The sequence below is a fragment of the Rhineura floridana genome, chromosome 6 (genome assembly GCF_030035675.1).
Source record: "Rhineura floridana isolate rRhiFlo1 chromosome 6, rRhiFlo1.hap2, whole genome shotgun sequence".
Classification (NCBI taxonomy): domain Eukaryota; kingdom Metazoa; phylum Chordata; class Lepidosauria; order Squamata; family Rhineuridae; genus Rhineura; species Rhineura floridana.
Window position 1 is genome coordinate 99,536,416 of NC_084485.1, and position 19,069 is coordinate 99,555,484.

Consider the following 19,069-nt stretch of genomic DNA (forward strand, 5'->3'; position numbering starts at 1 on the left):
AAAAATACTGAATTGATATTAGGTGTTCTGTATGCGTTGCTTAATCTGTAATGGCTCATTCATGTATGCAAATAATTTATGCAATCAGTGAGCTGGTTCATATGAAATAGCAAACCATGGTTGGCTGTTCTTGGGCTTGTATGCTTCCTCCATGCAACATCCCTCATGTACTATGATTCCATCCCTGATTTCCTTGTTCAGCAGACCATTACATCCAAATTGGCAAACTATAGTTTCTGCTTGCCCTTGAAACCTGAATTTGAAATGCTGGTTTAGATCCAATGCCCCAACTATGGTTTGGCTATTACATCCAGACCAGATCATTAAGTAATGAATATGACTTACCTCCACTAAGGGCCAGTCCAAGACATTTTGCTGCTTGATGAGGACCAGAATATGACACCCCCCTCCCATTGCTCAATTGATAAGCTTGAGTCAGACATTGTCTGTCAGCCTAACCTACCTCACAAGGTTGTTGTGAGGATAAAATAGGAAGATTGTTTTTATGTTTTTTATGTTTGTATGTTTTTAACTCCTGAAGGAAAGGCAGATTTAAATATAGTAACATTTTAAAAATAAATATGTGATCTGCTGCTATGTGATGTGCCTATAACATGGGGGTATGGCTCTGGTTTTATGCCAGACGATATTATGAAAAGGTTAAATGGTTCCTGGAGCACCCTGAAATGGGGGGAAGGGAGTGTGAGGATCTGGCTGCTTTTTTCCTCACAGATCAATTTGTAGCTAGTCCAGAAAAAATATACAGAGAGGCAGATGAAAGTGAACTACGGTAGTAGCAGCAGGCTCCTCCTGGCCATGCCTGTTCCTTGCCTTGCTAGCAATTGTGTGGTGCATGCCAGAGGCACATAGAGGCAGTTTCTGAATTGCAAAGGAGGAAGCTGCTGCCTCTGCCTGTTAACCTGAACTCATGTCATATTGAAGTGTGACTGCCGCCTCATTCTGATCTGAGTTCAGGGTTACAAGCAGGTGGTTTATGCAGCATTCATTATTGTTGTAGCCATTCATATATTCACAGCAAAAATATTATAGTTTAAATGCTGTGAGGGTGGTGGGAAATACCATTTCTTTACTATAGGTGAGAGAGAGGTCTTTGGATCCCCCACAACAACTGAGTAACAACTATATATTTTTTGCATAATAAAAGTTTATCGGAAGAGGACTTATTGGGTGGATGATACCAGATCCATATTAATGATGGCAGGAGATTCATGACCTTCTGTCTTTACACTGTAGAGAGAGGAGTTAATAGTGTCTTTGTGAAAGACTATTTCATTACACATCTTTGTAACAGTCAAGAGAAAAAATGTAACAAAAGAAAAACTTATCACATACACAGGGCAGCAAACAGTGAGAACTAGTTGGGAGAACATTGCTAAGCTGCAGTGGAAAAACAATCTAAGAAGAAGCAACATTCCTAAAGTTTCTTTAAGAGAAGCCATTAAAATATATGTTGGTACAAAATCAGACTTGCCATCAGGAAAAGACCTTCAAAGAAGACCTTAATCATAAAATTGCATAATGAACTTTTAATCTTGCTGATTACAGTGCCAATTATCTCATACCTTTCTACCTACATGCTGGGTAAAGTTATTAAGGTGAAAGTAAATGTCTGAGATGTAATTCTTCCTTTTCCACCTGACTTACCCACTTCCTTTTCTTTTTCCCCCCAGCACCAATAGCTGCTGGAACGGGCCCGAATTTCTCACTCTCAGATTTGGAAAGTTCCTCATACTATAGCATGAGCCCAGGAGCAATGAGGAGATCCTTACCAAGCACCTCCTCTACCAGGTAATTTGAGCTCTGCATGATACTGGGTTATGTTTCAAATCCCCCTGGCTACATGGACATTTCAAAATGAGTAACTCTGTCATTTAGTGCTTATGCTGCCCAATATACTCACCTTGAGACACTGAATATAAAAAAGTGTAAGAAAGTGGAACCTATATACTCTCTGGTGTTTTGTATAGTTTTACAAAGTATTTTTCTTCTCTTGCTGAATATTGATGTAAATGAGGAATCATTTTGTATAGGGCACTGGAGTAATATAAAGGGCAAAGATTTAGGACTATGTATGTATCTCTGTGTGTGTATAATATAACATTATATAAGGTTTGAACATTGGACTAAGACCTGGGAGACTAGGGTTTAAATCCCAACTCAGCCAGGAAGCTCATTGGCTGCCCTTGGGCCAGTCACTGTCTCTCACCCAACTTACCTCACATGGTTGTGAGAATAAAAATAAGGAAGGGTAGAACCGTCTTGAGCTCATTGGAGGAAAAGGGGGATACATGTTTAATATAATGTAATAGAAAAGAGGTAATTTCGTTAACAGTCTGAAGGAGCTGGCCAAGTTCATGCAAGGTGCAGAGTTCATACTAGCATAGTTGAAATGACCAAAGTTGTAATGGAAAGCTGTAAAGTTGAAATGACCAAAGATATAATGGAAAGTTGCTTAAAGTAGTATGGAAAGGTGCTTCGCACAAGCAGCTGGCCACATGGAATGCCTCTGCACTGTTGTGTTTCAAATAGCAATCATACCTCTATTAGCGCCTCTAAATTAAATTGGGTCTTATCCAGGAATAGTCAGTTTGTGAACTACTGCTCAGGTGGCCAGTTAGGTGACAGTATGTCTTGGGGAACGGAGAAGCCTTGCAGATGTACAGCAGTTGTAATGACTTACAAAGAGTAAACCCATTGGAGACATCTGTTGAACTTTTATTATTTTTTTTAAATGAGCCAAATAGAGTAGCAAAATGGAATGCTAATCTGCCAACACACAGAGATCATTTGCCACTGCAGTGTCCTTTTCACTGACAAACCATGCAATAATATTATGTGGCATTCAACTTTACTACCTGTCCTCTGAAGAACTATTATAGGTAGCATCACAGCATAATTTTGTATTTGGTCCTGTGAAGGTCACAGGGCCATAATGTGATTGCAGCAAGAGGACCCTTCTGAAAGACGTTTGTTGATTATTTCAAGTTCATGCACCTCCACTCTCCTCTTCTCCTGTTTCACTGCTACAAGGAGTTGATTACAAGCTTTCACTTTTGGTTTTGTACAAGCTGTATTTCCTTATAACATCTGAACTCAAGATAACTATGGTTTATTTATACTCTGAATTTGTGGGATCAAACCATTATCTGTATTTCTGTATCAGAATAAATGTGTAAGTGGTTGGGTCCTATCCATTTTGCTGTTTCCGTTGTTTGAGAACCTAGGGTGAGGGAAAGGAGCCCTATGACATTGAACTTCCCCCCTTAACCAGTCCTGACCCTGTGACAAGTGTACAAGGCCAAGGCTAATGTTGTTTCATTCATGTAGGAATAAACTATAGTTTCCCATTATGTTTCAAGCAGACCTCTGTTTAATGTGTGTAAGATAAATTTGACTTGCTTGGAACATTATTTTGTAAAGAGATACTCCTTCTGTGTACAGTAGGCTGCATCATATTGCAAGAAAAGATAGTGAATAGCAAGCTCCAGATAAATCAGTAAGGGCATTAACTGAGAGACTAATGTAGGATTGAAGAATTGCCCTTTAGAAATCAACATGTAAGTGCAGCTTTAAGAATTTAGTGACTTAACCAAGCAGGTAATTTTTGTTGTTGTTCTTACCTCCAATAAGTCTTGATATGAGGCTTAGGTGCTAATTTGAAGATAAAAATATATTTTTTATTTTATATTGTAACCCTTTCCTTAAGCATCCATGGGATCGGATTTACAAGCAAGCTCAAAGCCTGTTGCCATTTTGAATGCTATTAATGATCCAGATTGATTTTTTCTTCTTCCAGTGGATCAGTTAGTTGACAGACATGATAAGAAATGCTAACTCCATCATGGTTCTTTTGATCGTAGGGCTGCTTCACATAACATATTTGTTTCAAAGATATTATTTCACTGTTGGAGAAAGTGTGCCATCTATCATGTGTGAACAATAAAGTGTGCTGAAAAGACACATGCATATATTCCTATTAACACAGGTTATCACATTCTGATTGACTGCATCTTCCCGCTGCAGGTACACTCAGCAAAGATACACATGTAAATTGCTTACACATGACAGAGTAAACATTTACTCCTACATGGAACTGATATATAAGAAAACATATGAACTAGCCCTAGTTCTGCTCAGCTATGCAGAATTTTAAAATATATTGATGAAGCCTATAGTTAATATAAAGAGTTAATTCTTAGTTTCTACAAATGTACCAGGATAGCCTCTATATGGTTAATAACACTTAAGACTGAAATAATATCCTATTTGCTTATACTTAGGCAGCATTCAAAAATTAGGCAAATAAACTAATCACTACGTCACAGTAATCAGTATATTCATTTGCATGGTTTGGCCCTTTTGTGGATGCACTTAAATACTATCTGGACAATTCACATTCATTTGTCAGGCTATATTTGTTTCCATTACAAGACTGGTAGAACAGATAGATTATTAATGGTATTTAAAAGTGAAGCTCAGCTGTCACTTCTATATGCTTCTGCAAATACCTGACACAGATAACAAGCTAGTTATAAACAGCATCAGTAGTTAATAATGACACTATATTTCCCCCCCCTCACATTAGTTAGTTTTTGTTAGACAAGAAATCTTACCACTTACTCTTAAACATTATTATTATTATTATTATTATTAAATTTTATTTATACTCTGCCTTTCAGCCAAAGGTCCTCAAGGCGGCTTACAAAGAAAAATAAACACAGGTATAAAAATACAATATAAAATACAATAAAAACACAATAAAAGCAATACAATTTACAAAAATTAAATAAAATAAAAAATAACATTATCATTATCGGCACCACCAAGAAAGAGGAGGTGGTGTTAGCAGGGGTGGCAGCTCCCGAGAGGCAGAAGGGCGACAGGCATTTGTTACAGCAAAGCTGTTTGCTGTCTCAATGTTGTCTTCCTCTCCATGTCCTCGGGCTTGCTCAGCTGCTGCTCCCCGGGCTTCTGCTGCTGGTGATGGTTTATGTCGGGGGGCAGCTGCGGGAGCTCGGGCTCAGGGACCTGGGCCTTGCCTGGAGCAGGAGGAGGAGGACACAGCGGTGGCGGCTGTGGTTGAGCAGGAGGTCCCATGCCGGGAGGCCCCATGCCGGGAGGCCCCACACAAGAGGCCCCGTGCCAGGCTGTTGTTGGGCAGGAGGCACCGGGCTAAAAAATGGCCACCTCCGCTATTGCGAGTTGAGGCGCAGCCCACAAGCAAGATGGCTGAGAAATTTTACTGGCGACTGATTCTCGCTGGCGTCAGTCCCAACTGCAAGATGGCAGAGTGCCATTGGCGTGAAGTGAGGGTTGTCTGCGTCACGTGACAGGCAGGGTTGTCTGCGTCACGTGACAGGCAGAACAGGGGTGTGTGCATCCCCATCATGTGTCCCGGCGGAAGTGTGAAGGGAGTCGGCTGAAAGGTCGCAGCCTTTCTGGCTCCTGGTGGCTGATGCAAGAAGCACTGGAGAGTTCACAAGCCTTCTGTCTCCCCAGTATATTCAAGGGAAGTTGTTGTTAACACCAACAAGAGCTTTTCATGTTCATGTCTCCCTTCATTCTCTCCATGTGATCTTGAATGTGTGTAGCTTTCGCCCCGGGGAGAGCCTCTCCGAGACAGTCAGCTATCGGCACCTGCTGTCAACCAAAATATATACAAGAAAGTTTGTTCTGACTGATTTTGCTAACATTTACCTGCAAGTACATAAGCTTAGGATTGTTGTGCTGGGAAAATGATCAAGGTAGAATATTGAAGTGTAGGCAAAAATGTCTTTTGTTGACATTTAAAATGCCTTGAAAACAAAGTCAAGACTCTGACATACTTTTTTGGCATACCTAGACTATGGTGGAATGTCAAGAATCTTGGTTTTAATTGTTTGAAAAATAAGTGCCTGGCTCCCATGAACTTAATTCACTGCATTCAGAAGCAATGATAAACCATGGTTTTTCATGATAAGAAAGAACTCTGTGCAAGCCTCATCCCTCCCCTCTTTCTCAGCATAGTCACCAGGAAAAGATTGGAAGTGTCTTTTTTTAGATTAACTATAGTTTAGTGTAACATCCGGATCCTAAACTTTGATTAAACTTAAGTATGGTTTGTTGAAACAAGACAGCTTCATAATCCATGATTATTTTTCAGGTTTGGATCAGCTAAAACAAATGCTAAAGTGTCTGATTTTCTTGTGGCCATGTAGGGCAAAGACAGGAGTTGGGGCACAGATGAGCCTGAAGCTCACACAGGTTCATTTCCTTCACAATAAACCATGATTTATCATCCCATCCAAATACTGCCTTGTATTAATTTTCTCCATAAAATGGATAGACTTCCGTTGATATTAATGTGAGAAAACAAAGGGGCTAAAATAGGGAGCATAGTGGGGGAGGCAATGGTTTCTCTGTTCCCAGAAACAAGTGATACATGTGTTAGTATCTTCTGATACCACAGAGATCTCACTTTAAATGTCCTTACATTTTCAAATGAAAATCCTTACTGTGGCAAAATTCAAGAAGATCTAGTGTGAATTATCTCTGTATAAAGACTTACGTCTGAGAGGAATTATGGCAGTTAATTTTTTTTTCTCCCCATGCAATAGATCTTTGATATAGAAAACAGCCTTCTCTGGCTCACTCAATAGGACGTTTATTCAGGTAGCTTACCCTTGGGAGTTTCTGCTTCCTTTGTACATAGAAATGTGCAATAGACTCTGTAAAGCTGACAATAGATGTAATATCTACTGACCCTGTCTTGGAAAGCAAATTCAGTAGGACAGTTTTCCTCCCAGCTGCAGTCTGTTCTTACTATAGCTCAAGAAGCTGAAGGCTCCTGGCTCTGCAATTTCCCACATTACTCTGCCAGAGTCCGAGTCGATTGACCTTCAGAGCTCAGCATAAGGGTTATCTTTTCTTTCAGGGTTTGCTTGAATGTTACATGAGGGAGGAATGTTTGTGGCAAGTGATGAGTAGCAGTCTTTCTATGTTTCACCTCTGCATTGCTCGAGTTAAAAAGGCTTTTGGTTTCAAGAAGTTAATTTGGAATTCACTTCTCTCTCTCTCTCTCTCTCTCTCTCTCTCTCTCGTGTGTGTGCGTGCATGTATGTGTGGGTGGGTGGGTGGGTGTGTTTAATCTTCCAGCAATGATTTCCTTGGCTAGCTCCACTATTGAACAATATTCTCACAGCACTTTTCTGGCTCCCAAGGTAGCTGCCTTTATGTCAAATTTGTTCTCTTAGTCTTTTCCTCATTTCCCATAGTTCTCGCTTTGCTCATCCAATTCTGTGTTGCTTTGTTAAAATGAAAGAGAGGGAGTGAGAGCTGTAAAATTTTCTCATAATGTTTACATAATTACTTCTTTCCATGTAAAAGATCCCACATTAAAATCCCACATTAAAATGGAATGGAACATCTTACTTGGAACTACTACTACTGCTACTGCTACTACTAGTAGTAGCAGCAGCAGCAGCAGCAGCAGCAACAACCTCATACATGAATCCTTATGTAGCCAAAACTGCACCAACAACATCCAAGAGGGAGATGTTAGCAGAGTTAGGCAAATCCCAAGGTTTGCAGAAGTACAAAAAGCCTTTTGGGGGGGATGGGGATGTTAAAAACAGCTCACTGAAGACTGAGCCTGTTATGGAATGCTAATTGGCTTTGGGACAGAGGAGGAAAGAATCTGGCCTGGGGGAGGTGGAATGGAATGGAGTGTCCTAGAAGAGAACATAGCCAACTGGCTTGCTGGCTGGAACCCTCAACTGAGAGCACTCCAGTATGAAACATTTTGTATATTGCATTTTTGCAGAGTAGCTTCAAAAACCAATCTTCATGGAATAAATGTCAGGATAAGCTACTGTGAAAACTTCTCATACCACTTGAACTTTATTAAACAAAACAAAACAAATGGGGACACAGTGCAAGCAAGTTATATCTGAAGCTAAATTCTTAAGGATTGAAAAGGTCAGACTATGCAACAAGCTGCGAAGCACTTTTATTTTTCTAGTTAGAAGTGGCATAAGCAGGGTCCAAGCCACCTCCCCTTCTGCACCTTCCACTATCCTCTCATGAGGAGTTCCACATACATACCAACATACGCCCATAGAGGCCCTCCATGCAAGAGAGGATCCTGGGCCAGTCAGGATCCCCACCTTGCATGTATGAGCTTCATAAGCATCTGTTGGTATGTGCATGCATACAGCCTCTTCTCACACTCTGAACATCTCTACAGTTGGCCTTAAGAAAATGAATAACTGCATTTGGACACCCTATTAACTTAACCCCTTGTGCGAGAAACTATGGAGAGACACTCTCACACATGTACACACATGCTTGAGATCTCATCCTCTTAAATTTCTTTCTCCTCTGTCTCCAAAATAAATATGATGGATTATTGCCCGGATTATAAAGGAAGTGAGATTGCCGTCTCTTGGCTCAGAGTTTCTTCCTGTCATTGAAAAAAAGGAGGCAGAAGATTAATAGGGCAGAAGAGGCATAGAAGCTGTATCACCTTTGCTTCAGCTGCAACTCTAAAAGGGAATCTAGCATTTCATCTCACTTCAACTTGTGCAGTAATGTGTCTGTGTTCTTCAATTGCAGCTCTACAAAGCGCCTCAAATCTGTAGAGGATGAAATGGACAGTCCTGGTGAAGAGCCATTTTATACAAGCCAGGGGCGGTCTCCAGGAAGTGGCAGTCAGTCCAGTGGATGGCATGAAGTGGAGCCAGGTAAATAGGGTCACTCAGATGGCATTTTAGGACTCCTAGGCAATGCTCAATGTATTTATTTATTTAAAATATTTATAGACTGCCTTTCATCTTTAAGGTATGAGCTAGTGTGTGAGAGACTACAGAAGTTGAATGCTTCTGCAGCTGTAAATATTTTTGTAATACTGATTTCTGTATTTTAGGCAAGCATTTGTAGTGTTGAATTATGGTTTCCATGGCTCTCGAGACTTCCTTATTCCAAAATGTTACTATGAATTAAGTTGGCTTGCCCCCAAACAGCGGCATACTGCAATTTATATTATATTGTACAATGACAGGGAAACAAACCCTTTCAAACTATTGTTAAATGAATTGATTTTATTATGTAATGGCTTTTTAATGGCATTGTAGGAGAAATTGTTTTGTCAATTTAAATGTTTGAAAGTTAGAATGAAGTGTTTCTATGTACCATTGATATTGTTGTCCCACTGCCGAATTAGTTAATTTTCAAGTTTTTTAGCTTAGCTTTTCTTGTGTTTTCTGTTCCGTAAATATCTTATCACCTTTCACAAAATATTTTAACTCTTAAAAGAAATTAAAATACTCATTTTTAATATAATGGCAGTTTATGAACAAAAAGCCTCTTGGCTTTTTGTTCTAAGTGAATTTATTGTTGTTTCTAATTTGCATACTTTATTACACACAGTACTGAAAGAAAGAACTTGGTTCTGAATTTGTGGCCAAGCAAGCTAAAGCAAAAGGGAAAAGCACCAAACTGAAGGCAGGAAAGAGAGACAGGCTCTGGTGCTGAGTAGATTTATTGTAAGCTCAACGCGTTTCGGAATTATCCTTCTTCAGGAGCAGTGGAGATTGGTTTTCTTTACTCTATCCAGGCAATTCAAATTCTTTGTCCAGCTCCACAGTAAACACAAACCACAAACCGAACTCCAAGAAAACAGATCTCCTCTGCTCCTGAAGAAGGATAATTCCGAAACGCGTTGAGTTTACAATAAATTATTGGATGAGTTTCAGTTGGTGCAGCTTGAGGAAGTGGACAAGGTGCTTGGAATGGTGCGGGCGACCACGTCTGCTCTAGATCCTTGTCCATCTTGGCTGGTCAAGGCTAGCAGGACTGGTACCACCGGCTGGGCCAAGGAAGTGATAAATGCCTCCTTGAGTGAGGGAGTAGTCCCTAGTAGCCTCAAGGAGGCAGTAGTGAGACCTCTTTTGAAGAAACCTTCCTTAGACCCAGATAACTTGAACAATTGTAGACCGGTGGCAAATATCCCCTTTTGGGGCAAGGTTCTGGAGCGGGTGGTTGCCAATCAGCTCCAGGTGCTCTTGGATGAGACCGATTATCTGGATCCATTTCAATCCGGTTTTAGGCCTGGTTTTGGCACTGAAACAGCCTTGGTCGCCCTGTACGATGACCTCTGTCGGGAGAGGGACAGAGGGAGTGTGACTCTGTTGATTCTCCTTGATCTCTCAGTGGCGTTTGATACCATCGACCATGGTATCCTTCTGGGGAGACTCGCGGAGTTGGGAGTTGGAGGCACTGCTTGGCAGTGGTTCCGCTCCTACTTGGCGGATCGTCGCCAGAAGGTAGTACTTGGGGAACATTGCTCGACACCTTGGACTCTCCATTGTGGAGTCCCTCAGGGGTCGATTTTGTCCCCCATGCTTTTTAACATCTACATGCAGCCTCTGGGTGCCGTCATCAGGAGTTTTTGAGTGCGTTGCCACCAGTATGCTGATGACACGCAGCTCTATTTCTCCTTTTCATCTTCTACAGGTGAGTCTGTGGATGTGCTGAATCATTGCCTGACCACGATAATGGACTGGATGAGAGCTAATAAACTGAGACTCAATCCAGACAAGACTGAGACACTGTTGGTGAGTGCCTCCCCTGCCCAGATGGTGGATGTTCACCCTGTTCTAGATGGGGTCACACTCCCCTTGAAGGAACAGGTTCGTAGTCTGGGAGTTCTTTTCGATCCTTCCTTGTCTCTTGAGGCGCAAGTGGCCTCGGTGGCAAGGAATGCATTCTACCACCTTCGGTTGGTAGCCCAGCTACGCCCCTATCTGGACAGGGATGACCTCGCCTCAGTTGTTCATGCTCTGGTAACTTCTAGGCTGGATTACTGTAATGCGCTCTACGTAGGGCTGCCCTTGAAGACAGTTCGGAAGCTTCAGCTAGTGCAAAATGCAGCAGTCAGACTGCTGACGAGGACCAGCCGGTCAGCACATATAACACCTGTTCTGGCCCGTTTGCACTGGCTACCTATTTGTTTCCGAGCCAGATTCAAGGTGCTGGTTTTGACCTATAAAGCCTTACACGGCGTGGGACCACAATATCTTGTGGAACGCCTCTCCCGCTATGAACCTACCCGGTCACTTCACTCAGCATCTAAGGCCCTCCTCCGGGTACCAACCCATCGAGAAGCCCGGAGGACAGTTACTCGATCTAGGGCCTTTTCTGTAGTGGCCCCCGAACTGTGGAACAGCCTCCCCGAAGAAGTACGCCTGGTGCCTACGCTTCTATCTTTTCGGCGCCAGGTTAAGACCCGGCTATGCTCCCAGGCATTTTAAGCGTTTATGTTATAATTTAAATTTTTTATTTTTTATTTTTTTTCTTTAGTTGCTGCTTGTGTTTATTGTTTGTTGTCTGATTTTATTGTTGATATTTTGTATTTTAACCTTTTTGTATACCGCCCAGAGAGCCATTCGCTATGGGCGGTCTATAAATGAAACAAATAAAATAAATAAATAAATAAATAAATAAATCTACTCAGCACCAGAGCCTGTCTCTCTTTCATGCCAAGCAAGCTAAATAACAGTCAATCTAATAATAACTTATCAAAGCAGGCTATTACATTAAACCAGGGGTCGCCAGTGTGATGCCTGTGGGTACACATGAGCCTGCATTGGCCCTCCCTAGTGCTCATAAGCCCTCCTCCCCAACTAAAATTAGACTTGAAAGTATTATTCTATTGTAGTCAATACAATAGTTGTGGTGTCTGCTTGGTTGTGGTGCATGTATTGTGTCCACAATAGTCTCTCTTATATACAAATGTGCCCACAGTCCCACAAAGATTGGCAACCCTAATAAATTGGTTTCACTCTAATGCAAATTGGATTACATTGCTCCATTCTCGTGAAGCAAGTGCAATCTCATCAGACCATCAACACCAAGAGAACTAAAGAACGTAGACTTTTCCTTGTGTTAATAGTAGAAGACCTGTAACCAGGGAGTGGAGTGGGGGAACTGCCCCCCTTAGAGCTCTGCTTCCCCCTCCCCCAGATTTTATTTTGGGGAAATTGTCTTCCTTTTAATTTGTGACATGACAGAAAATTACAACTTTAATCAATGATAGCATTTAATGAATGATAGTTTGTTTTAAGAACAATTCTTATTCTTAAAGAACCTCTGAAAAATTCAGTGAATAATGCCAGGCGAGTGCACAACAAAAGCCTAATCTGGAAGAGCCCCAAAACGTCTGCTCACTCAAGATTTTCCCTGATTGAGGGTGGATTACTATCACAATCATTTAAGTCATCCTGGAAAAAAAACAGCCTATACAGTAACATGCCCCTTGAAAAGTTAGAACTTTGTATTATGGGCTAGAGCTACTTTAGTCTTAGACTTCCCTTTCCTCTGCTTTTCATTTTCAATTGTGCTGTCTATCCAGCCAGCAATCAAGAAGCATGTTTGTTTGCCTGCAGTAAGAAGTAAGAGTTTGTTTATTCTGCAGTTATTATATTGAGTAGATGCAGTACTCTGTATTCTGCAGTTACTATAATGAGAATTGGATGCTTATTGCTAAAGGGTGAAGTAAGAGAGATAAAGTGATCTGAAAAAATGACTACCCTTTACTCTTTTAAAGCACTCACTGTACTCACAGTGGCTAGTATTTTCTTCTTTTTCTTGTTTACTTGATGGCAAAGGATAAAAACAGCCCTAGAGGAATAGAAATATTGCTGTGTATACTACAGTTAGCTAGCTAGCTGACTGGACTCCTAGGCTGTAATTCAGGCCTAATTTCTTATTTTCACAGTATGTGCAGCTCAGCATGAGACCTTTGCAGGGTTTCTGGACAGAAAAATCACCCTAGAAACCAGTAAAAAAAAAATCCAATTGCTTTCCACAGTTAATTTCCAATTGCTTACTTCATCCTGTATATAGCAGCCAGTTAAAAAGTTGTCCCTTGATTGTCCAACAGAAAGGAAAATCTAAAGGCCAGAAAGAAGACTAGAAGGAGGTACTCTCAAGTAGGAGTTAACAAACCAACCCTTTAGTATTTAGTATGAAGTTTGCTTTTCAGGTGGAATATAAAACAGGGATACCTAATGCAGCACCAAAGCTAAGCTTTGGAGCTCACTACCAAAGTAGTTCAGTTCATGAAGAATCAGAACACAGGGACAGACTACAAGTGAAAGGGGCCTGTAGCTATAGGCAAACCCAAGCTTTTGAGTCTGATATTCCTGGAGATCTCTCAAAATAGGGTGAGACAATTCAACAGATTAAACTTCATTCATGTAAGCTAACACAATCTCTGGATGGAGGAGGAGTAACAGGGAAGGTCACTACCTTTCCCTTTTCTTGGCCTCGCCCTCACATCCTCTCCCCCAATGCCCCACCTAGAAGTGTGGCTGTCCCACCTAACAAGGGATGCTGGCTACAGGGTTGAGTAGAAGATGGAGAGAAGATAAGGAAGAGTGGTTAAGCTTAAGGAAGGGTGCTCATAAATTCCAGAAATGCCTATTAAGAAGAATAGGAAGGAAGAGTTTAGTGCCTTTGTTCCATAATGCAACAGGAAAAGAAAAGAGTCATGTGAAATAGAGGGTGGCAGAAGAAAGTGACTTGGCAAATTTCTAACCATGAGAGGTGAAGAGGTAAAAAAGACATAAGAGAATGGAAGAGCTAATGGTATAAAAGTGAAAAGTGGTGGAAAGACTAACCTCTTTCCAGCATGTGGAGAAGATAGGATGCATTATTGAAGAGTGATGAAATCTAGACTAATTGCTCAGTTTGGCAAGAATGATTTGGCAGAAGTTGTCTCCATTCTCACTTTGGCAAAAATGACGGAAGATATCAGATAAGCTAAAGTGCCTTCCCAGTTTTTCTTAGATAGGAAGCTAAAAATCCCATTCATTTCAGGCAGTGTGTGCTTTTACACCAAGTAATACAGGTTTGAAAATTATTTTAGCTTAATATTGTAGACAGGGATGGGGGACCTCCCCAGTCAACATGGCCGACAGTTAGGAATGATGAAAATGGTATTCCTGCAGCAACTTCCACAAGTGCTGCTTATGGTAGGGAGAGGGGGAAGACAACAGGGAGGTTGGGGCTGTGTGGGCGCATTGGCAGATCCATCCAGCACTCCCACTGGTTTGCCCACACAGCCCCAACTTCCCTGCTGCCTTGTCCTGTCCATCTCTATCTCCTTCCCGGTAAGTAGGACCAACACGAGTGTTGTGGCTCCTACCCAACAGGCAAGGTTGCTTGTGTTTCAGCTACCTCAAAGCCACATAGCTGTGGCCTGTAGCAAATACATGCATTGTATTGGGCAGCCAATAGAAGATTAATGTGATTGCCAGCAATTCCTATTCATGGATCTACAAATTCCGGCCCCCATCTCCATATCATGTGCAATATCACTGTTTGAATCAAAGTTTAACACTCCATTCACTCTATGCATTTTCTTTTGCTGAAATATTATGTCTGTAAGATTCCCGGCAAAAGGATCCTAGGAAGGGCTTTGCCTTATGGTTATTATTACATCTGGTTCAATTTTTGCGAACAAGTGTGCATTGCTTTATTTGAAGTTTGGACATGATAGACCAAGCAAAGCATAGCATTAAATCCTTGCTCCTAATACTGTACTCATGGAGACTCACATCCATTTACCTGCACTCCAGTGTGCTTGGGGAGCTCTCAGGCCTAAAAAGGCTGGAGTCTGCCAGAAAAGATGAATTTCCTCTCACCACAGGAAGACTCGGGAAAGTAAAACACAGCAGACACGTAGTAAATTATTCCTGTTTTTCAAATACCTCTTGCGGTATCCTCCTTTCCATTACTTTATCTCAGCACTTTCATCACATAACTCTTGCTAACGGAGAAAGAAGGCAAGAGGAGATAATGAGGATACTTGGTAAGAAACTCAAGCAGCATCAGGCTTGAGTTTGTACTCTGGTGCAATTCTGTTTTGGCTCCATTTTTAAACTAGTATAAACTGTTATACAGCCATAAATACACCTAAAAGCTCTTGGCTTCAGGATTTTGTTTTATTTTAATCATGATCAAATGCACTCCATGAAGCTGAATGATATAAAACATTCTGCTTTCCCTTTCCTTCCTTCCTTCCTTCCTTCCTTCCTTCCTTCCTTTCTTTCTTTCTTTCTTTCTTTCTTTCTTTCTTTCTTTCTTTCTTTCTTTCTTTCTTTCTTTCTTCTTTCTTTCTTTCTTTCTTTCTTTCTTTCTTTCTTTCTTTCTCTTTTTAACTGCATTCTGTAATCCAGCACAGATGCTGTGCCCTTTTTAACTTAATGTGGCCCTTTTGAAGACTGACATAAAGTACTGGCTTCTCTTTTTGATTTCTTAAATTTCATATTTAGGTCAAACTGAATGATAGATATTTCACCTTAGAATTAATCATCTCCTCTCACCATTTCCCACCACAGCCTTTAAGCCCACAAAATAGTGAGCTGACAATGCTGATTAAAGTTATTTTTTTAAATGATTATAAAAAAGCATTATTTGATAATTCCACACAAGGCTGTAACTCATTGAGTCACTCGGCCTCCCACTATTGGGCATTTTTTTGAGTTTCAAACTTTGAAATTGATGGAAAGAAAGTAGCTTTAAGTCCTGTTGGGCTCATCAGGTGAGCAGGAATGGGTGTAAGAGAGGGGTTGAATAAGGTGTTGGTCCATGGAACTGGGATGGCGTTCCCAAGTAAGATGAAACAAAATTCATGACACCTGCCCATCATAAAATGTGTTGTGATAGATTGTATGTCCAGTCTATTCTTCAAACATTTCTCACACCACTGTAAACATCAGTGTGCCCTTCCCAATCCTCTTTAATAAGATTGTTTAATGTTCTACTTGAAATGTGAATCCTCCTCCCATAATTTGCAACTATGATCTCTGTGCAAACTGGGTCTTTGTAAACAAGGGACCCTGCATTAGCCATCTCCCTTAATCATACATAACAATTTATATTCAGTATACTGTAGGTGAATGAGGATGAAAAATGTAGAAAGGAGTAAAAAATAAGTCCAACTGTCAGACTTGACTCCTACTAAGTTTAAGTTAAGGTTAGGCCAGAGGGGAGGGGAAGCCAGGCAAAATCAATCTATAGTAACTGTGGCAGCTCTTTGTTGCTCAGACCACTGAACAAACCACTTCCCCAAATGGTAGGAAGGTCCAGGAGCAAGGCTGGAGTGCTTGGTTTCATTTGAATGAAAGCACACTGGAGGCCTATAGCAGAGTCTTTGTAATAATTTCATTTATTTACAAATGTACAAGCAGAACACAAGTGGGCTCAAACAGGCTACAGCTACTGTTCACCCAAGGCTGTATTATTTCCAGTTAATGCCAGCTGAAAACTTTCATCTGTCTCTTCTCTGCCTCTCTTGTCCCATCAAATGGGCTATTTGATTTCCCTGTCACACACATCGGCCTGCAGAGGACTAGTCTTGAGACCCCACTCCTGCAGGTGAAGGATTCAAATTGAACATTTTTTTTGAAGTCCAGATTCACAGCAGACAAGCTAAACACCTAAAAATACTAGACTACCTAAACAAAGTCCACAAAACAGCAGCAGCTTTATCTGCAATACAATTAGTCCAGAAAAAAATATGGAGGGGGGAGTCCAAACCCACAAAAAATGTAACAAGCTTTTTCAACTGTTTCTAATCCAGAATAACCTACTGAATACAGGCAGGCCCCGCTTATACGGCAGGTTCTGTTCCGGACCCCCGCCGTAAAGTGGAAATCACCATAAAGCAGAACCCCATTGAGTATAATGGGGCGCATCATGCGAAAATGCTGCAAAATGCCACAAAAGTGCAAAATTGGCTTTAAAACGGGGAATGAAAGCCACCGCGTTAGCAGAATGCCAGGAAGTGAAGCGCCGGTAAGCAGGGCCCTACTGTAACATATCCAAATCCACAAACTTCCAAACTCAGGAAAACCTCCAAGTAAGAGATAATGGGTGGTATTCAACTAAGTCCTACTCAGAGTAGACCCACAGAAATTAATGAACCTACGTTAGTCATGTCCATTAACTTTAATGGGTCTGCTCTGAATAGGACTAGTGTTGAACACCACCCAATATTTATCATCATCAACAACCCATGCATACATTGTTAAGCCTTTACTCATTGGCCCTGCCAATCTGGGGTGCTTCCAGACATGAACAATTTAGCAGCATCCAATAATTGATGTTCTGCTTTAAGCTGCAAGTGAAACAGCAGCTCTGCTTCTAGAATCCAAAAAATATTCTGCTACCAGGAGGGTGGTCTTCCTTTCTGCATCCCCAAACATTGGCAGGGGAGATTCTCATTGGGACCAAGTTGTGGAGGACAAAGGTTAAATAGTCCCATCCTTGTGACTGCACTCTCAATCATGCATACCTTACAGTTTAGGAGGGGAATTATGGATATAAATGCAATGCTATTTGGAAAGGAAAGGATTAGGAGTTCATTCCTAGAGAGGAGAAATGGACGATAGAGAAGATCCATCAAGAGTAATCTGTATTGACCAAAACTAGCTAAACAATCTACTGAACACTTATCATCTGCACCTGGGGAAATTGCATTAAAGTCATATTTTTGAGCTGGCAGGGTGGTGGTGGAAGGAAGCTGAACAAGGAAAACATGGGAGGAGCATGTTTTGCTCACAATATCATGCACATGCCCTGTAAAAAGTGAGTAAACAAAGCCCAACTATTCCAAAGTAAGTGTCCAGTGTGGATATTTTGCTACTGAACATGTAATACATTTTCAGGAGAACGCTCACTAGGACCTTGAGATCACAATGCATTAGTCTGAACTGTTACTACATGAAAGAGCTGTGTTAGCACATTAAATATCTCTTGTTCACACTCTGAATGATTGCCTTCTTATTCACAATCTCAGAATGCTGCACTGCTATTGAATTTATCATCAACATAGCAGAAATGTGTATTTATTTTTTTATCTAGAGAATTTGTACCCTAGTCCAGCCAAAAAGGCTGCCACTGGTTTATATAAGGCTGCCACTGGCTTATATAAAACCAATTGAAACAAGGTATCCTCATCTGAAAGTTTACAGTCTAAAAGAAATGGCACAAAAGGAAAGGTTGATGGGAATGGAAGAGGAAAAAGAGCTAACTTAGGCACTAGTTTTTAAAGTCAAATAATAATTTTTATAATGACCAGTTCAGTGACAGGAGGAGCATTATGTGCTGGTCACAGATCTGATGAAATGGGCTCTCTCTCCAACTAAGGCAGCCTGCTGGAATGTCAGTCAAGTGGGGAAAGACCCAGTGCAGCTAGTGTATTAACAGAGCCAGTGTTTTTAATTGCAAGAATTAGGGAGCAGGCAATGAAAAAACAGCTAAAACATTTGGTGGAAAGTTATCTGTATCAATCGCTGTATAGAGAAGCAGTTGGAAAAAGTAGCCATAGTACTCCCAAACCTTACATATCTTGAAACTCCTCCTGCCCCAATACCCACAATCATTAAAGTATGTTAAAATCACCACTTTTAAGTTACGGATTAGGAATGTGTTGCATGGAAGGCTGGAGAAGGGATTCAGAAGTGAATCTCCCACAAATTCGATATTTTCAAGTCATGTAAGTGCCAAGCTGCATGACAGAAAGAAATCATAGTTGGGCTAGAAGGAGCTGTTCTGTTTTCACCAGCTATTCTGTTTTCACAAACTAATGTATAATGTTCTACCTTGCCCCATGGTACTTGCTTCTTTAGAATTTCAGGAAATCTTAATGCCATTAGCAGAGCAAGAGAAATCCCCATGTAGAAGCATTCTTTATCTGTACCAAGTACCCTTGTGAACTAATGAAGGTGCTTGCACATTGGATATACATATTATAATAAACTCTGTTGATCTGTACTGTTACCTTCAGCCTTTGGCACCACAAGGAGTCACAACAGTTGGCATCTGCATAGGAAGGGGAGGAGCTCAGAGTTCTTCTGCATCACATATTCCTGATTAAAGAAGTACAATAGATTCTGCCCAGTTACAGTTTTTCAGTTTGTTTCTGTATTCAACCGGTCGGTACTAGGAACACCATTCGACCTGACTTGTCAGATGTATCATACATAGCTTAAAAAATCATGGT

The 19,069-nt window shown here is 41.0% G+C and overlaps 1 protein-coding gene across 4 annotated transcripts in view; it reads left to right on the forward strand.

Moving 5' to 3' along the window:
• Positions 1–19,069, forward strand: part of NFIA (nuclear factor I A) — a 446,003-nt gene that overhangs the window by 301,708 nt on the left and 125,226 nt on the right. For all 4 annotated transcript variants that reach the window (XM_061633238.1, XM_061633241.1, XM_061633237.1 and 1 more), the window contains 2 exons: positions 1,692–1,809; positions 8,614–8,741. In XM_061633238.1, the coding sequence (XP_061489222.1) occupies positions 1,692–1,809; positions 8,614–8,741 (246 nt within the window). The remainder of the gene's footprint in view (positions 1–1,691; positions 1,810–8,613; positions 8,742–19,069) is intronic.